This window comes from Elephas maximus, chromosome 7 (genome assembly GCF_024166365.1).
Source record: "Elephas maximus indicus isolate mEleMax1 chromosome 7, mEleMax1 primary haplotype, whole genome shotgun sequence".
NCBI classification, from domain to species: domain Eukaryota; kingdom Metazoa; phylum Chordata; class Mammalia; order Proboscidea; family Elephantidae; genus Elephas; species Elephas maximus.
The window spans coordinates 82,248,468-82,269,184 of record NC_064825.1 but is presented as its reverse complement, the minus strand read 5'-3'; the positions used below and the strand labels follow the sequence as shown (position 1 = coordinate 82,269,184).

At 38.5% G+C, this 20,717-nt stretch overlaps 1 protein-coding gene across 1 annotated transcript in view; it reads left to right on the top strand.

Moving 5' to 3' along the window:
* LGR4 (leucine rich repeat containing G protein-coupled receptor 4) overlaps positions 1–20,717 on the top strand; it is a 115,245-nt gene that overhangs the window by 52,407 nt on the left and 42,121 nt on the right. The window contains exon 2 of the mRNA XM_049890757.1: positions 6,217–6,288. Coding sequence (XP_049746714.1) covers positions 6,217–6,288 — 72 coding nt within the window. The remainder of the gene's footprint in view (positions 1–6,216; positions 6,289–20,717) is intronic.

The window sequence follows — 20,717 nt, the reverse complement described above, 5'->3', positions numbered from 1 at the left end:
ATTTAAGTCCTTGTATTCTTTAGAATTTATATGTAATAAAGTGACTTTTTTTACCTACCAAGTCATATCTGAGATACAGTCAGTAATATGGCAGCAGCAGTACTCTTTTATCTAATACAAATAGGAGGGCTTATTCAAATTTAGATAACACTGGGCCTGTCACAGTGTATTTAAAATTAAATAATTCTGTGGCAGAAGGCCCACATGTAGTAAGGACGCAATGGCAGAGTCCACAGTGGTACAGGCTTGGCCATCAGCAGACAGGTTAAGCTTGCTTAGGGAGCATTTTACAGGGATTTTAAAGGCACCTTGTTGAAACATGATGTTCTTCTTTACTCTGTAGATGCTTTAGCATTAGGGAATTTTATGGGGGAAAAAAGATGAGAGTTTAACCACCGGGGAGTTTTAGCAGTCCCAATTAAACAATTGCACCCTTTAAATTTTAATTTTAGAATCGGTGCCTGCTGGTGTTAGGGCATTCAGCTATTTTTCCTAGTGAAGTGATGTGCTTTCGTATTTCTGAGCTCCGTGTTTAAGTTGGGACTATTGTATTGTGTGGGTGTAATGTGCAGACATATGCTCTGTTCCAGTTGGTGTACCTTGAGAAACCTAACTAAAGAAATCTGTTACGAAAACAAATATGCAGAGAAAGCATACATACAAGTGTACTTTTTTCTAACTAACCAAAGTTCTAGATTTTATCCCCTGCTTTATCACTAAACTGCATAAGCCATCCTAATCTTTTTGAGAATGGATCTTGTCTTGCCTTGTCCTTCTGAAAATTTCCTGTAACAATAGAATCTCTTTTTGATTAATTGGGCCTCAGCTTTTTTAAAATGAAATATGGCATTCGACCTTGAAGGGCTCGTCCATGTTTCTGGTACTTAGAGTCTAGTTGTGTAGTTAGAAATGACTTTTGGTTCTAGGTCTTTCATACAATTTAGTGTTTCTTTTGTGGGAGAGTGATTTTTTTCTGGGAAGGCCATCAGAGGTGGGGTGTGATGGTTGGCCTGCTGTTAGTTAAGTCTCTGTCCACTGGATTCACATAGCTATCAGGAGTAGCAAAAACTTCAAAGATGACAAGATAATAACCATTTCTTGTTGAACTTAGGATACTTTACATTTTCTGATCTTCACAGTAACCTACAAGGTTAAGTTATTATTATCTCCATTTCACAAATGAAGGAGCCAGGGTGTCGTGGATTGAACTGAGTCCCCCAGAAATGTGTGTCACCTTGGTTAGGCCATGATTCCCAGTATTGTGTGGTTGTCCTCCATTTTGTGATTGTAATTTTATGCCAGAGAGGATAAGGGTGGGATTGCAACACCCTTACTAAGGTCACATCTCTGATGCAGTGTAAAGGGAGTTTTCCTGGAGTATGGCCTGCACCACCTTTTATCTTATAAGAGATCAAAGGGAAGCAAGCAGAGACTGGGGACTTCATACCACCAAGAAAGAAGAACCAGGAGCACAGCGCATCCTTTGGATCTGGTGTCTTGCCCAGAGAAGCTCCTAGTCCAGGGGAAGAATGATGAGAAGGACCTTCCCCCAGAGCTGACACAGAGAGAAAGCCTTTCCCTGGAGCTGATGCCCTAAATTTGAATTTGTAGCCTACTAGGCTGTGAGAAAATAAATTTCTCTTTGTTAAAGCCATCCACTAGTGGTATTTGTTATAGCAGCACTAGATAACTAAGACACAGAGCTCAGGAAAAATAAACAGCTTGCCCCAAATCACATAGCTAGTAGGTAGTCAGTCTGTAGTTAAATCTTGGTCTGTCTGTCTCCAAAGTCTGCACGCTTCCAACTACACCAGGTTAGCTGCAAGTCGAGGCAAAGTCAGCTCTCTTGAAATTGTCCTTCAGAGGCAATTGTAAGTTGGTGATACTCTGGCTTTGTGTGTTTGTTTGTTTGTTTGTTCTCTATGTTATATTTATTTATTCTTAGCAACCCTGGATGGTGAATTACTGGGTTTAATTACAGATGTTACTGGTAAAGAGTGTGTTGCTCATGTGAGGTGCACCTGAAGTTGCATCTTCTAACTGAAGTTCAGTTCAACTTTCTTTTACATATGTATTTTAATAATTTATATGGCTTTGTGCCTAATATATTTATGATTATTGGCATATGGCTCTCATTTTTTAATTACTACAGTTTAATCATCCCTCCCAGCATTCTTTCTAACCTTTTAATTTTAAAGTCTGTGCATTTTAAATTCTCATGCTGGTGTTAGTGATGTCAGGTCTGGAATCTACTCTTAGACTGTCTGTAGATTGTTTATCGCCATTAGCCCTTATTATTTAAATGAATACCCACCCACCTTATACTTTGTAACCACACGTTTCCAGAGCTTCTCTGGCGATAACATCTTGTAGCCTCCCCCAGCCCCCTTTTCTTTTTCTTTACTTTATTCATACATGTATTATTACTTGTAACTAAAACTTGGAAAGTGTGAGGGAAAAGATACCTGTAAAGATAGAAGCTCTCTGGGTTTGTGAAATTCAGAACAATTTGGAAACAAGTTTTGCTCCTGAACCTGAAACTTTGAAACAAAACCTCACCACTTATTTGACGTAGGTTTGTAAATATGGAGTTCCACTAATTACATTTACAGCTCACAGCAAAACTACCTGCTATGTCTACCTGCAAGGATGGCGGGACTGCGTCTTACATACCTTGGACATGTTGTCAGGAGGGATCAGTCCCTGGAGAAGGGCATAATGCTTGGCAAAGTACAGGGTCAGCAGAAAAGAGGAAGACCCTAGATAAAATGGATTGACACAGTGGCTGCATCAGTGAGCTCAAGCATAACAATGATTGTAAGGATGGCTCAGGACCAGGCAGTGTTTTGTTCTGTTGTGCACACGGTCATTATGAGTCGGAATCGACTCAGTGGCACCTTACTTACAACAACACTTCTTGTTAACTCTGAGAGAAAAAAATGAGAGAATTATATATGTGCCAAGGATTTCATTTTACTTGGACCCATAATCAATGCCCATGGAAACAGTAGTCAGGAAATCAAACAATGCATTGCACTGGGCAAATCTGTTGCAAAAGACCTCTTTAAAGTGTTAAAAAGCAAATATGTCACTTTAAGGAGTAAGATGCCCCTCACCCAAGCCATGGTGTTTTCAATCACCCCATATGCATGTGAAAGCTGGACAATGAATAAAGAAGACTGAAGAAGAATTGATGCTTTTGAATTATAGTGTTGGCAAAGAATGTTGAATATACCATGGACCTCCAGATTAATGAACAAGTCTGTCTTGGAAGAAATATAGCCAGAATGCTCCTTCGAAGCAAGGATGGTGAGACTTCATCTCTTGTACTTTGGACATGTTATCAGGAGGGACTAGCACCTGGAGAAGGACATTATGCTTGGTAAAGTAGAGGGTCAGCAAAAAAGAGGAAGACCATCAATGAGATGGATTGACACAGTGGCTGCAAAAATGGGCTCAAACATAGCAACAATTGTGAGGGTGATGCAGGTCCGGGCAGTGTTTCGTTCTATTGTACACAGGGTTGCTATGAGTTGGAACTGACTCGTAGTACCCAACAACACAACAAATCTTTTCAAAAAAATTACAATGCAGAAAATAGTGTGGTATAAATTCTAATTACTTGTTTTTTCTGATGAGTCAGTCAGTTCTCTCTAGACCTTTTCTGATGAGGCAATTAATCAGTTTTCCTGTTACTTTGATATTCATTTGGATTCAGGTGTGCCAAGCTTAGAGGAAAGTATATGGAGTGTCTCATTTTGTAAAGCAATAAATTATGGTTGTCCTTCTTTCTCCTTTTATTGGAAAGACAAAAGTGAAACAAAATTGTATGATAATTTACAGGATCACTCTACTCATCAGATTATTATTTTGCCTTTCAGTATGATTAAAAGTTTATTGTAGTCTTAAGAATTTTGCTGGTTAAAGCCAAATGTGTTTTCAGTGGGAGTGACTCTAGTTTTATCATGGCAAACTGATAGTCTTTAAGTTTTGCCATATGGTAAACTTTTCAAAAACATGTCTCTTCCATAAAATGAACCTCGATAACTTCTCCAGGAAGCATGGGCTCATCCGTGAAAATAACAGAAAAAGATTAATCATGGAAATATAGAATGTCAAGCTGAGAAGCCACACAACCAGTTACTTCAACTCCTTCATTTTGCAGATGAGCAAACTGAGGCTCAGGGTTACATAACAGCTAAATGGCAGCGCCTGGAGTTGAACCTACTTCTTCTAACTCCAGTTTTGATGCTGTTTCTCTCCAGGGCCCTGCTAGAGTATTTATGAAAAACAAAGTGTTCCTTTCTCCCCATAATGACATCTGACAAAAGTAGCATTGGGGCAAGTGTTTAAAAATAATAATTTTGGAAAAGTTGTTAATCTTCTTCTTCTTAAAAGGATTTGAATTATTCTCAATGATGTGTAATGTATGTGAGTCTCTACCACCATAAGGATTCATCTCAAAAAAACTTTCATCCTAAGAAATGATGAACTCTGTTTCCCCAATTGCTAAAGCTGTTTATGGTTCTTCCTGAGATTCAGTGATGACTGTGCCAAGGTCTTGAGGCAGTATCCCTCCTGCTTTTTAACCTCAGTAGAATTTAAGGGTTTGCTTTATGTCTTGACTGCCATTGGAGAGAAATTAGCAGGATTCAAAAGATACTGAAAGAAAGCTGAGTAATTCAGATCTTGGGCTCTGAAGTTCATATTTCCTCTTATACCTCTTTCTTGTTGAATGGGCTTGGGAAGATTATTTTACCTCGGCAAGCCTCAGTTTCCCCATTTGTAAAGTGAGACTCTGTCCAGTCTTATCATGTTTTGAGTGTGTTGGCTGCTGCTGCTGGTTTGCTGCTGCCATTGTTACTATCCTTTCTTAGCCAAAAAAAAAAAAAAAATTCCAAACCTGCCTTGAGAAGGGAAACCCTGGTGGCGTAGTGGTTAAGTGCTACGGCTGCTAACCAAAGGGTCAACAGTTGAAATCTTCCAGGCGCTCCTTGGAAACTATGGGGCAGTTTTACTCTGTCCTATAGGGTCGCTATGAGTCGGAATCGACTCGATGGCACTGGGTTTGGTTTGCCTTGAGAAGGGCTAGTGAGAAGGAGTGTAAACTCCGTTCCCGAGTCTTAATGGAAAAACAGATGGGGAGAAAGGACTTGCCTATAGTGGTACTTTCCTTTAAAAGAAAATTTCTCTTGGCTGAAATGATGAAAATGATAAAGCGTTCTTCTTGTTAGCTGACTTTGACATGCTCGATTTCTCTTTTACCTCCTTGTACCGGTATGTCTAATCTGGTAATGAGAATGTCGCACATGTGAATTTTTATGGTGATTTCAAGAGAGAAGAGAAGCGAGGACTCAACCACAGAATTCAACACTAGATGCGAGGCAGAGGAACCTGAGTGAGACCACTGATCCAGTGCGTGCAGGGCTTTCCCCTTGGGAGGCAGTGTTAAATTGTCTTTCACGGTGTTGATATTAAGTGGAGTTTGGAAGGAGAAAGCCAATTCAGAAGGCAGCTGCTAGGGAAGAAGGAAATAGTTAATAAAGTGTTTTGTAGCTGTTTGGACTAGTTAATTGTTGAGTTATATCGTGGAGTAAGTTCTCTCCTTTCTGCTGACTCTGGAAGGGGAAGCTGCAGCTGTGTTGCATACCTGTCGTGTATGCACTTGTCTCTAGCCTGCATCTGTTCATGGGCTAAAAATGAAATCCACTTAGGAACTATTACCTGGAGGACTTTTATAAGTTTTTCAGAAAATATGATAGAGCCAGGATGTTTTTCTATCCTTGACAGTGGCTCCAGAAGCCATGCTTGCCTGAAAATGTATTTGATCAGGTCCCAGGGTATCCATTTGTTGATTTCTATAAGGCACAGTACTTTGAGGAGTAGACGACTGGGAAGCCACACTGGCCTACTCATTATAGGTAGTTTGAAACCCTATTTTCAAAGATACTTAAATGGGAAAAATCCAGGGTCTGAGTAGAAAAGAATCATGTTGGATGTTTCTAAATTATAGAGTGTAATTTATAATAAAATATTTAACTTTTTTATGTTTTCTCATCATTGTATTCTGATCCAAGTTATGATTATTCATATGAATGCCTTCAGTGCTCATTTTTCTGGCTTCTTTACAAATTTTCAGCACTCAGTTACTTTTCTGTTGAACTAAATGCTTTAATATCACTTATTTAACTATCCTTTTAACTTTCTGTTTTCTAGGGACATCAGTATGAACAACATTACTCAATTGCCAGAAGATGCATTTAAGAATTTTCCTTTCCTAGAAGAGTTGTAAGTATTTAAGAAATTCTTTTTGCTATTCTCCTTGGAAGCTCCTATAACAGAGTTTGATGTTTGGTATTTGGGGGGTATTCAGAAGTGTGCTTTGTGTGGAAGAAATTATGGCTTTTTTGGGGGGATGGGTCTTGATTTTTTTTTTTCTTTGAAGCACTGTAATTGCTGAAGCTATTTTTGAAAGCCAGATCTAAAAAATGGTACTTTCATAGGACTTTTTTGCTGCAATTATTTTCACCATGAACGCTGCAGTGACACAAGTTAATTACAGTGTTATGCTGAGATAACAAGGCTACTGTGTAATTACCATTGTTGCCAAAGGAGTTGCCGTATGGGTAACACAACCTTACAAAAAAAATACAAGGTGTTTCAGGGTCATGATGCAGTAGACAACTTCAACAGTCAGCAGACAGCTGAGTGTGGTTTGAGGGTGCCCTCGGACATTGCAGGCGACCTTTGGGGATGGGATGAAGGCACGGAACATCATCCAGGTCTCTAAGGATGCTTCAGAACCTATCATGTTGGATCGCACATTTCCAATTTCTGGGAAGATGAGCAGGCTGAGGGGAGGGGAGTGGTCAGTGACAAAGGAATGCTAGGGAGGCTCTATCTTTGAAATGGGTTTGTTAGTTGGATTGTTTCGGGGAACTTGTGAGTTTGGATGGACTAACAGTTTACATGTGGTAAAAAGTTTCCTTATTATTTTAACCTCTATTCTGTTTTGTTCTCCATACTTTTTTGAAATTCATAGTTAAAATAGGCACTTTTAAGTTTTAAAGGAATTAGGAAATATAACTGTATTATATTTTAAATCCAGGTGAAAAAACAAAATCAGACTTGAATCAAGTTAAATACAAGTTTTTAAAGACCAAGCTAATGGATTATGTAATATGTGGAGGTAAGAAGGTGACAGTTTGATACTAAGAACATCAAAGAGCTATAGCCCTGAAGGAATCTAAATTCATATTACAGACTGTGTAATATACCCCAGCTGTTGAGTATTACATCCAAGTCCTATGAATGTGCCTATCTTAGCTCAGCCCCTCCCCCAGAATGGGGACTAGGGCATAAATATAAGACAAACTGATTATACTACCTACTTCTGATAGAATATTGAAATAGCAGTTAAGGATTTAATAAAATTAAGGAGAACATTTTACTTCCCACAGTACTTAGTTGAACCTAATGCCCCCATAGCAAAAACTGAACAGAGAGTATTTGCCACTTACAAGCCTATGAACTGGGTCAGGTTACTTAACCTCTCTCTGCTCAGTTTTTTCATAGATCTAAGGTGGGGGTAATAATAATCCCTCCCTCATGATGTTCAGGTGAATACAGAATGAATTAGTACGTGCTAAATGCTGAGGACAATGCCTGAAACAGAGTGAGCATTATGTAAATGTTAGCTTGTATTTATTTTAATATGTTAAACGTGTATAGGGAAAAAGAGCACTTAGAATACACAGCATATGTACACCTAATGTGATCCTTGGGTAAAAAAATTAAGTGTATGGTGTATTTTCTTTTTTTACCTATCTGTATTTTTTGTGTTTTTCTATAGTACACATTATTTTCTAATAAAAAATTATTTCATTTTTTAAATTAAAATTTTAAACTAAATTTAAAATGAGTGAACTATGTATCTGGAGGCCCTCCCATCTGCCATCAAGCTTTTAAGATTCTTAACCTGTTCCTTTTTATTTCACTTAGAAATAGGCTTTAGGATTATTAGGATTATTTTATAGGCTTTAGGATTATTCTCTCTTTACAGAAGTAATTATGTGATGAAAGGACATTAGCAAGTGGTTGTTCAGTCCTTGTGTAACAGCTGTAAGATGTGTGATGACACCAGGTAGGAAATGGAGAAACTCTCCTTGTTCTGGAGGAGGCTATTGTGTGCAGGCCACCTTTGTTGATGCCTTTGATAACCAATTATACCTGAAGGATTTTATGGAGGGATCTGGATGGAGTCAAACCTGGTTAATCTTTGCTTTGTGAAGCTTTCGTCTTGGATTTCTTAAAATCTCAAATGACTGAACATATGTCAGCATCATTAACCCTGTCAACCGAGACTTTTAATTGGAACCAAATTAAATCTGACTGCTAGTTCTCTGTTGCTAGGTCAAGTTCTCTTTCTACTCTGCTATCACAGTAATGAACCCCATCCAATCAAGTCAGGGTGTTTCGGAAATGAATTCAGTTAGGAGAGCCGATGGTTAATTTTAAAGAATTGTTCCAAATAGTCTTTAATATTCTAGGTATTCTTTAAGCGTTCAAGGAAATTTGTTTTCCAAGTTAATATAAGAATGATAGAAATCCATAGTTTTTCATTTATAATATGTTGTAGTTGATTTTGACATTCCAAAATGATGGTGCCATGACTACTGCAGCATAAACGTTTGTCCAGAAGTCATCTGGAAGTCATTTAAGAGTGATTGTGAAGCTGAAGTGCCCTGAGTAGAAATGAATGCTGTGCCAAGGGTTTTTTTCTGTGATAGTTAATGAGGTGTATTTTACAGTATGTGACTAGGTTTGGCCAAATTTAATAGGGTAATGTAGAATGCCTGGAGTCGTTGAGTGAAATCACTTCCCAACAATACATACGAAGTGTTTATAGATATTTGTGCATTCACTTACTCTCTAAATAAGCACTGAATCATACTCTCTGCCAAGCGTTATGGTAGGTGCTAGGGGTACAGAGACAAGTGAAATGGTCCTTGTCCTTGAAGAGGTGACAGGGTGCTAGAGTTGCCTTATCCGATATCATAGCCACTAAATTAACCACATGAGATTATTTAAATTTGGTCTAATTAAAATTTAAAATTTAGTTGCACTAACCACTTTTCAAGTGCTCAGTAGTCACATGTGGTTAGTGTCTACCATATTGGAAAGTGCTGATGTAGCTCAACTCTGTCATTCCAGAAAGTTCAGTTGGGCGTTACTAGCCTAGAGGGAGAGGTGGAGATACTAACACTTGGCATGGCATGGTGAAGGTTGATGTTGAAGTATGTGTAGGGTCAGTGGACGCCTAGAAGCAATGTATTTACTTGAAATTGTAGGATTTGGGGGACACTTTTAAGAGTAACTTTGAAGGACGCATAGGAATTAGCCAGATGAGTAGTAAGGATGTTCCAGGAAGAACTTTAAAGCATGTGCATAAACCAAACCAAACCCGTTGCCGTCAAGTCAGTTCTGACTCATAGCAAGCCTATAGGATGGAATAGAACTGCCCCATAGAGTTTCCAAGGAGCGCCTCGTGGTTTTGAACTGTCGACTTTTTTGGTTAGCAGCCGTAGTTCTCAAACCACTACGCCACCAGGGTTTCCAGCACATTCCAAAAATGTTAGAACACATGAAGTGGTTACGTTATATAGGCCTGAGACAGGTATAGAGAAATGTTAGGAGACGAGGCCAGATCATAAAAAGACTTTCTAAGCTAAGGAATTTAGACTTTATCCTGAAGGAGTTTAATTTGCTACAAGGGGCAGGCAGTAGGGAGGAGATGGATTTTTGCTTGAAACAACTGGATACCATTCACTGAACATAGAACCAGTCTGTTTAGAGATGAAGAATTCAATTTTGTAAAGATATGACAAGTACTAGCATGTGTATAAAGCTTTACAATGTACAAAAGTCTGTTCTCATTTGATTATCAAACTCTGAGAGGAAAATCAGTTTTACACAGGCAGAAGCCGAAAGGAAGATGTTAAATGCCTCTTTCAAGTTCATGTGCCTGGTGTGCAGTTTTGCTGGGACTCGAAGTCAGATCTCTGGAGCCCTGTTCTTTTACAACAGTGACTGATGTATATGTGTTCTCACAGGAAATATTTCATCCAACTTCTTCAATGAAATGTACTTTAAATACTGTTGTTGCCAGTTTCATTTTCACAGATAACTTACTTTTGAAAGTTTTGTAACTTATGAACATTTTTAGCCAGTGATTATTTTTCTCTTCTCTGGGAATAGAAAGGCATGGATTCTGGCTCTAAATTCAATACTCACAGAATCTAAAATCTTGGGAAAGCCTCTTGATGTTTGTACTTCGGTTTCCTCATCTTTAAAACGGGGATAATACCTGTCCTGTCTGTCCTCACAGGACTATTGTAAAAGGGAAAATGGGATAGTACACGTGCTTTGGGACCATAAAGTGCTATGTCCATGTGAGGTGAGATAAATTACCTAATCATTGTAAACATCGCAGTCTTTCTTTTTCTTGAAGTATTTGGGGAGAAGTTATTTTTCTTGGGGATAGGAGTTGGAATGGGCCCACTATAGGCTTCTGTTGTAAAAGGAAAGCTAGAATTTTTGAAAGCACTCATTAAGAATCAGCAGGAGCTATTTGTCTGATGTCAAGCTGCCACAAGTGTTTTCAGCTCTCCTTTAGATCTCTCAGTGTTTGTAGCCATTTAGAGGATGGCTGAAATTTGGAGTTGTGTAAATGATTTAGTTAGACCAGTAGAAGGAATGTGCAAACACTTCTCCATAGGCTATCACTGAAAAATCCCTGTGAATGTTCCATTGGGTTTAGGTGTTGCGACAGCAGTAGAAGCCACTGCCAGCTTTGGCGCTTGTACAGCTATTGTTTAATACACGTCATACGACTAGATAATTCCATTCACTTTGAAATGTATTTTGACTTTGGAAGACTCTCCAGTGCTAAAGTGTAACTTAGGTGTCTGAGTATGAGCTCAAGATGACTGGTTGTCTTATCACAGGCAAGATAATGAATTCTCAATGGAAGCATTACTTTACCAAAAGGAGACTAGTGAATAATTTGAACAGTTAGGTTTAAAATCAAATACAAACAGGAATAGGACAAAACTAGTTTTAAATAGTTTAATTTGGCTACTACTTATGTATATAAAATTTGTACCAAAATAACTTCAGACTTGCAAAATGTTGCAAGTATGAAGACTTTTCACACATACCCTTCGCTCAGATTCCCCAAATGTTAACATTCACCGTGTTTTTTTCCCTTTCTCCACACACACATGCATAAAATGTATGTACTTTTTAAAAATGGACTATTTGCTCCTTTTCCTCTAAGTATTGCAATGTTTATTCTACAAAAGGGTATTCTCTTAAATGACTGCAATACAGTCATCAAACTCAGAAAACTAGCATTGATATATATTATTTAATCTGTAATTCTTAGTCAGTTTTCAATAGATATCTCACTATCATCCTTTATAACAGAAGAAGAAAAAAAAATTCTGGTCCAGGGTGTAATCCAGAATCACAAGTTACATCTGGTTGTTGTGGCTCAATAATTCATTTCAAATTTCTAAAACTAATTTTTTCATAGTTTCTACCTGAAATAATGAAGATAACTAAAATTGGTCAAACCTGGAAAAGGGAAATTATTTTAGGGTACAATAGAAATTGTCACCCAACATCTATCGAAGGTTTACTTTGTGCATAAAACTTGATACGTACCACTTGATTTAGTGCTCACAGGGCCATTATGAGGTAAATAGAATTTACCATCATCAATTTACAGATGTGGGTATGGAGGCTTTAAAGAGGTGGGAAAAATCAAAAACAAAAAAAAATCGTACCCTGGTCATATAGTAAATAGCAGAGCCAGGATTTGAATCCATGTTGATCTGATTCAAGTCTTTCCTCTTATCTTCTACACTGTACTGCTATACTCTTACCTGCAGCGGTAGTGGATTGAAGGAAAGCTTAAGGGACCATCCACTCATTATCAAAAGTGGTTACTTGCCCAACATTTCCCTTAATAAGTTCATTGAACAAAAATATTGAGAGGGAACTTTTTGTACATTGATGGTGTTGTATCTAGCCATACCATTTTACAGATGAAAGTATCAGAACACAATAGTAGATAACTGGCTTGTCCAAGGTACCACAGTACGTAACAGAGCTAGAATTAGACCTACATAGCTCAGAGCCATTTCTACTATATATCCTATCAGCTTTTATATCACTTAAATGTATAGATAGTCTCAGATATCTTTCGGATTTATTTAGAGCTGTAGAAAGTAGCTATTGTTCTCTTCTAGTACTTATAAGGAATTTCCTTTGTTTCTAAACTTACTTAATGTTTACTCCCTTGATGAAACCTTTTCCGATAAGCTCTATCAACTGCAGTAATTTTCCAGAAAAAGCAAAATAGTTCCTCGGTTGTTTCGGTGATTTTTGGCAGTTACAAATACTATATTCTTTGGGAGCATTCTCTCATTTCACCTTAGCCATCTGGTAGGATGACTTGGTAGCAAAGATCGCTGCCCTCACTGTTGGTAAGTACACAGTGAGCTGGTAGAGGGGATGATTTGTCTGATTCATTCTGTCTCCTTTGAAGTGTCATTTGGGAGGAAGAGTGAGGAGAGAAAAATGGGAAGGGAGCTTGCATGAATTGGGAGCCTACTGTGTGCTGGATAGGCCCTCCTAGAACATAGTTGATTTTTTAGTTATAGAATTCTGTGAGCTATATTTATCTCCATTTTGCTGATGAGGAAGCTGCGATTTTTCCTCAGAGTTTAGTAACTTGCCCAAGGTCACATAACCACAAAACTAGTTAGTAATAAATCCAGGTTTCAATCCCAGGTTTGAATATGCCCCTGTACATGTGGGGAAGATAAGGAAAGACTTACTAGACAATTCATTAATCAAGCATACTTTTGTTAGGCAAAGCACTATGTCCAGTGTTGCTGAATTAAATGAGATTCTTGCCTTCAAGGAAGATGAAATGTACACTAGAGTTATGGGAGTTCAAAGAAGAGGGGAGATTACTTCTAGCAAGAAAGATTAAGGAAGACCTCATCAAAGAGCTGGCATTTCTGCAGAGCCTTGAGGGATGGTAGGAGTTATTCATGAAGACATGTGGAAAAAAGGAGCATGAGCAAAGATATGAAGTCAGACTAGGATAGGTAGTAGAAATGTGTTGTTCAATCTGGCCGGAGTGCTGGATTCTTGAAAGGAAGTTTCAAGAAAGAAGCTGGAGTTTCGGGCCAGATGGAGGGCTAGTTGGCAGACTAAGGAAGTGTTTAAGCTTTTGAGTGGTTATTGAAGGTTTTTAAACTAGGGACTGGCTTGCTCAGATAAGACCTTCAATAAATACAATCTCAAAGCAGAGAGTAGAATACTTGGAACTGAGAGAGGGCAAAGAGACAAATGAAGTGAATGGCAGTAGTGCAGGTGAGAATTAAGTGGTGATGAGAAGAGGAAACCTATGCAAAGGTATTACGGAAAAGGGCTACTCAGCTGGAATGAGGGGGGTGACATCGATAGCACTTAAGTTTAAGATAACTGGGGGTCTGGTGGTGCTTTTGACAAAATTAGAGGCAATACAGGAAGAGAAAGTGTTTCAGAAGGGAGGGTGCTAAATTCATTTTGGAATATACATATTGAATTTAGGTAGGATATGGATGGGGGCAACTAAAAATACAGAACTGGAGTCCAGAATACATACTAGTTATTATCATGGATATAGATTTGGGAGTCTTTTATTTTGAGGTAATTACTGGAAGCATTAGATTGAAAGAGCTTGCCAAGAAAGAGAGGGTAGAATAAAAGGGAAGGAGGCCAAAGACAACTCCTTGGGAAACACTTGAATCAGGGTGTGGGAAGAAGACCAAGTGCCAGAGGAGCAGGATAACTAGGGCAGAACTATGCCTCAGGAGCCGTGGGAGGAGAGGTTTTTCAGAAAGAAATGAGGAAACAGCACTCACACGCTGGAGAGAGATGCCCATGTCCAGATATTGACAAAAGGCCTCGAGTTTTTTTTTTTAATTTTTAGAATCATTTCAGTAAGGTGGTGAGAGTGACTTTAAGGTAAAGATTTTTGTCAAGAAGCAAGCATTTTGGAACTGCTAGTAGGTTAGTAGGTGGTATTTGATTTGTGGGGAATTAAACAGTTTGGAATATGCACTGTTTCGGCAAGAGTCTTCTGGTTAAGAGACTGAGACCCAGCTTAGGCATAATAGAAACTTTATTGTTTCATGTAGAACTAGAAAGTTCAGAGGTAGAGTTGACTTCAGGTGGTACTGATCTAGGAGTTTAAAAGTTCTCATTAGTTTTCTCATATTCTCTATTTCATATCTTCAGTTGTCTCTTCTTTTGTGTTTTGGGATCGTTCTTTCCTGTTGCAAATAGTCTACCTCCATGTAGTTGGAAATCTAACCTTCAACAGTCCAAGTGCTCATCTTTGCATTTTGAGATCCAAAATGAAATCTGAAGTCTTCCTTGTTGCATTCAGCAGAAAAGTCCTAGGGGACACTGATTTGTCAGACTTGAATCAGTCTCTTCAGGATGATATGGTCCAAACTGGGCTATAGACTCATTCTTGCTAGGACTGCTTGGAATGGGGAAGGCCCTCAAAGGAAATAGAAGATGGGAGGAAAGAAAGCATGTTGGGTAGAAAGAAGCCATAACTATCATAGTCCACTAGAATCTGGGAAATGTTTGTTTAATTGGGACAATCCGAAATGAACAAAAGGATTGCTGAAGATAGAAAGGTCCCAGTTAAAGCCTAGATAACATAAATTTGTACTGGAACCAACTGGCTTTGTAAGTTTGCCCTATACTGCTTAGCAACCCAGGGGTGGAGGAAATGAAAGATACAATGTATGCAGAATTTGGGTTTGATAAGTCAGGATTTCATAGGGGAATGTTGTTGGCCTTGTGTGCCATCAAGTCAATTCTGACTCTTAGCGACCTTATAGGACAGAGTAGAACTGCCCCATAGGGTTTCCTAGGTGGAAATCTTAACAGAAGCAGATCACCAAGTCTTTTGTCCTGTGGAGTGGCTGGTGGGTTCCAACTGCCGACCTTTCAGATAGCAGCCAAACTCATTTATTTATTGTATTTTAGATGAAAGTTTACAGAGCAAACCAGCTTCTCATTAAACAATTAATAGACGTATTGTATATGTGTACATAAAGATTGAAGTTGTCAAGGGTTTCATTTTACTTGGATCCACAATCAACAGCCATGGAAGCAGCAGTCAAGCAATCAAAAGATGCATTGCATTGGGTAAATCTGCTGCAAAGGACCTCTTTAAAATGTTGAAGAGCAAAGATGTCACCTTGAAGACTGAGGTGTGCCTGACCCAAGCCATGGTATTTTCAATTGCATCGTATGCATGTGAAAGCTGGACAGTGAATAAGGAAGACCAAAGAAGAATTGACACCTTTGAATTGTGGTATTGGCGAAGAATATTGAATATACCATGGACTGCCAAGAGAATGAACAAATCTGTCTTAGAAAGAAATACAACCAGAATGCTCCTTAGACGCAAGGATGGCGAGACTGTGTCTTACATACTTTGAACACATCATCAGGAGGTATCAGTCCCTGGAGAAGGACATCACGCTTGGCAGAGTACAGGGTCAGCGGAAAAGAGGAAGAAGACCCTGAACTAGGTGGATTGACACAGTGGCTGCAACAATGAGCTCAAGCATAACAACGATTGTAAGGATGGCGCAGGACCAGGCAGTGTACCGTTCTGTTGTGTGTAGGGTCGCTATGAGTCAGAACCGACTCAGTGGCACCTAACAACAAACAACAACAGACCTTTTGGTTAGCAGCCGAGCTCTTAACCACTGCACCGCCAGGGCTCCTCATAAGAGAATGGGAGGAATTAAACAGGAAAATCAAGTGCTTCATTGTTATAAAGTGATCGATATGATATTCAGAAAGTATAAAAAGGCAAATGAACCCACAGTTTGCTGGTTCATTTATTTATTTTAATCAATGCTAATAATTTGTTTTTTGACTCAAAATATTAGTGACAACAAATAAATGAAAATATATTTCATTCTCTTCTAGCATGCTTGAATTTTCCATCAAGGAAATAGACTGAGTCATTTCTTTCATGGATTCTGCACTCTTAGACAAGCCATGCTTATTCAACATAATATTATACGCTTTAGTCGAACCTATAATTCAAGAATTTATTCATTATTTTTCCTTGTTCACTACCTATTACTTTGGGCTACTTGTACATTCCAAAAAAGATCGTGTTTGAGATGCTAGAAATGTTTGTATCACATTTGCTTTAAAAAAAAAAAAAAGATCATAAAATTAATGGATGTTCAATTAAAAAAATCTAGACATATAGAGGAACCCTGATGGTGCAGTGGTTAAACGCTCGGCTGCTAACCAAAAGGTTGGCAGTTTGTATCCATCATGTGCTCCCTGGAAACCTGATGGGGCAGCTCCACTCTCTGCTATGGGGTTGCTATGAGTTGGAATCAACTCACCAGCAATGGGTTTGGTTTTTTGGGTTTAGGTGTGTAGAAAGATACAAAGAATAAAAAAAAAAAAAAAGAATAGAAGGGAAAAAATCACCCATTGTCTCACCTCTGAGAGGCAACCATGGTTAATGTTTTATTGTATATCCTTCTCCTCTCAGATTTTTCTTCGACTTTATATATGCAATTCCTTTTTAAAAATGGAATCTTAATATATAAACCATTTTTACTATGTTGATAACTTAATATTTTATAATCTTCCCATGTTAGTAGATGTTTTCTTAAATCGTCATTTAATAAATATGGGTATTTCATCATTTGGATCCATCACATTTTATTTAACCAATCTCATACCAGTAGAGTATTTATTTACTCTCTGTTGCTATTATAAACAATCTTAGAGACATTCTTATGCTACCTTTTTGTGTATTAAATATTCTGTGTTTAACTGTGATGTTTTTGCCACAGCCTCACATGCTGTCTTTCTAAACCTTTGTAACAGGATTAGGTTTGATTATATATAACAGAAAACGCAAAATAACAGGCTTAAGAACATAAGTTTTTTTTTTGGTTTTTAATATATAAAAAAGCCATTGCCATTGAGTCGATTCCAACTCATAGTGACCCTGTAGGAGGGAATAGAACTGCCCCATAGGGGTTCCAAAGCTGTAATCCTTATGGAATCAGACTGCCACATCTTTCTCCATAGAGTGGCTGGTGGGTTTGAACCGCCAGTCTTTTGGTTAGCAGCCAAGCCCTTAACCACTGAACTACCAGGACTCCTTTTTTTAGTATTAAAAATATTAAATCTGAAGCCTCACTACCTGGAGCTACTATGGTGCATCATGAAGTCAGCAGGGATGCAAGGCCTGATGTTTTTCTCTGCAGTTCTTAGGGTATAACTTCCATCTCGTGATCACAAGATGACGGTCTGCTGGAACTGCAGCTATCATGACTGAATTCCCAGCAGCAGGGAGGATAAAGGGAAAAGGAAGAGGGGGCTATTTCCCAGTAGCCAACTTCCTTTAAGAAGCCATCTTGAACATACCATACAATACTTTTGCTCACACGTCTTTGGCTAGAACTTAGTCGTATGGGCACACTTAGCAACAAGGATGCTAAGAAATGTGACCATTGAGTTGGGCATATTGTTGTCTGGGATAAAATCAAGGTTTTGTTACTAGGAGAGAAGGCAAGAATGGTTATTGGTTAGGTAATTAGTTAGGGTACTTTTGGCAGCAAGTAACAAAAGTCAATTGAAAGTAGCTTAAACAATAAAGAAATATATTATCTTTGTGAAAAGGTGCTAGAACTGGCCTAGGACTGATGAATGGAGTTGCTTGACCACATGATCAAGAACCCTGGTTTCCCCCCATCTTCCTAGTCTGCTGTCCCCAGTAAGGGCTGTGTCCTCAAGCTTCACTATGACTAGGGTTTCTCCACGTATTATATTCACACATGGTGACATCTAGAGGAAGAAGAGGGCCATCCCGTCTACTGTTTCCGCCTTATAAGGAAAGTTACCTTTCTCAGAAGCCCCCAGCAGGCTTCCTCTGACTTCATAGACCAGAACTGGGGTCACAGACTCACCCCTCACCAGTCACTGGCAAGGAGACTAGAATCGCCATGATTGGTTAAAAAAAAAAAAGACCAATCAAAATTTACTTGTGGAGCTGAGTCCTGTGGAAGAGAACATACTTCAACAAATCTAGGCTCTTCTATGAAGGCACGAATGGGTGTTTGGCAGTCAGCAGTGTCTGCCATGTTTCTTCTCTGTGCCATTCAAACCTTACCCATTTTATACAGTTCACTTCAGGCCCTTTTTGACATATGAAGTCTTCCCTGGTCTTCCTTTTTTGAACCCCTCTTGCTCTCTCTCTCTGTTCCTCACCACTTAGCGCTGAATTGCATGCTTTGTTGTATTTTATTCTAGGTGTGTCAGTGTGTACTTGTATCCTCAACTCCACTGGCCTTTTTCTAAGAGTAGGGCTATTATCACAGTTTCCCCTTATGACCTTTGGTGACAGTAACTACATTTTTGAACTGAGGGAGGGGTTAAGACAAAGAATTTCTTGCCATTTATGAGTTTATTGATGTGAGAAGCCTCATCAGCCTTTATAAAAATTAAATTCCATTGGGGATTTGTATCTAATCAATTATCTTTATTTAAAAGAAATGGAGTGAGAAATGTCCTGGGGAAACTCTGTACTTAACTTTGTTATATCTATGGTTCTTGGCCAGTAGTAGAAGCTCAATAAATATTTGTTGGTTGGCGTTAGTTGGAATTTTTTTTTTAAAGCTAATAGCATATTATTTTCTCACATGGGTGCATATTGCCAGAGGATAAATGACGAGGTCATCAGGATAACTTTGCTCAGGAAATGTAACCATTGCCAGGGTTTTTATTGATTTACCTATAAAATAATGTTTGCTATAGATTACTGTAAGAGGAAGTGAGAGACAAATAAGTCAGTTGAGTGCAGGTGGAACTTAAATTTCTTTCATTGAATAAAGCTTTTTCATATGAGGAAAAATACTAGTTGGCCCTGAAGAGAAGCCTGTAGACCCAGTTTTAGCTGAGACATGTTTATTTTTTTTTAAGCATTACCGCTTTAGTTTTTGTGCTTTAAGTCCCTTGACATTACACTGAATTTAATAATCTTCCTTTAAAGACCTTGGGAATTTCCATAGTAAGGGTTCTTAATATATACATGCTTTCAAAACATATTCAGGTCTTACATATACTTACATAAAAGTTGCATGAAGATGCAGAAGTCTTCCCTGATTTGTGAAGAAATAGCGTAAGACACTGTTAATTGACTTGGGACTCTTTGATATACGATACTGGGTGAGATTTAACCTTGATTGAAGGAATGTCCAGGGAAAACTATCAAGGATGCTCTTTAGATATTAATCCTCTTTGTTGACTAAGAAAATAACCACATCCTTTGGTCATTCTTATAAAATAAAACAAAACAACATTTATTTCTAGGATTTACATTATTTAGCTGTGCTATAGGACCTTGGGCAGGGCATGTAGGAAAAAGGCTCATTTTCCTTATCCGTTTAAAAAAAAAAAAAAACGGAAACAGGGAAGATAATAAGTGTGCCTGGCTGGTCACACAGGGTTGTTTTAAGGGCCAGTATAGTAGGTTGGTGAATATGAAGAGTGCTATAGAAATGTTAGTTTTTTTAAATGTGTATTTATGCCCAATGTCCCTAAATGGGATCCAGTACACCTCTTGAGGTGTTTTATTTTTCACAGGATCCAGTATAGTTCTGAGCACACAGTAGGACCTTATCATATAAATAAATAATAAAGAACTTATAATGGTGTTTTTTATAATTTTTTTTTAATTTTAAAATGATTGCCAAAATTTTGGATCTGGTTGATTTAACATTATATTTAATAAGAGAAGAGAATGTCACTCACCTTCTGTTAATTGTTTTCCTGTTTTTATATTTGCCCAGTTCAGTTTGGACATAGAAATGGCTTCTCTGAAGGCAGTGTCATGGGCTGTTGGTTGTGGCTATTGTACTTTGCACATAGCATGACACTGTGCTGATCTACCTACTTGAGGGAATTTAATGGCATAGCAGGAGTGACAGCCTGGACAAGTTTGGGTATAATCTGTGATGGTCCATGAAGGTCTGTTGAGAGGGGAAAAATAGGCATAGAAAGAAATGGTGGGGGCGGGGGAAGAAGACATTGCTGAGGGGTAGATAGATAATTGTAGATCAGAAGGGTCAGTACTCAAAGCACTTTTGAGTAGGGACTTAAAATAGTAGAATGCCTGGCCATCTGGTAGCCATCTCTACATGTGAGTGCAATGGAGGCTGTGGCCACTATCTTCTGGCTTTGTGTGGCCTCGTGGCCCCTTTCCCACCTACTCCCCCACGTGTCCATGCCATTAGTAAAGCTCTCTGTTGTTTCTATGCAGAGCATGCTTTATATCTTACTGCTGCAGTTGTTCTTGCCTCGCTCTGCGTGCTCCACCCATCTCTTCACAACAGCTGCTGCAAGTTAACTATCCACCACTACCCCCCTCCCCGCCCAGCTTGGTACATATGTCTAGTCAGTCTAATATTGTAATCCTTACTCTACTAATTCTTGGCTACAATTCCAGCCAAATGGCTACAATGAAATTGCTGTAATAGACCAGAAGAAACCTAAATTCAGGCATTTCTCAGAAAATTATGCCAATTAATTTA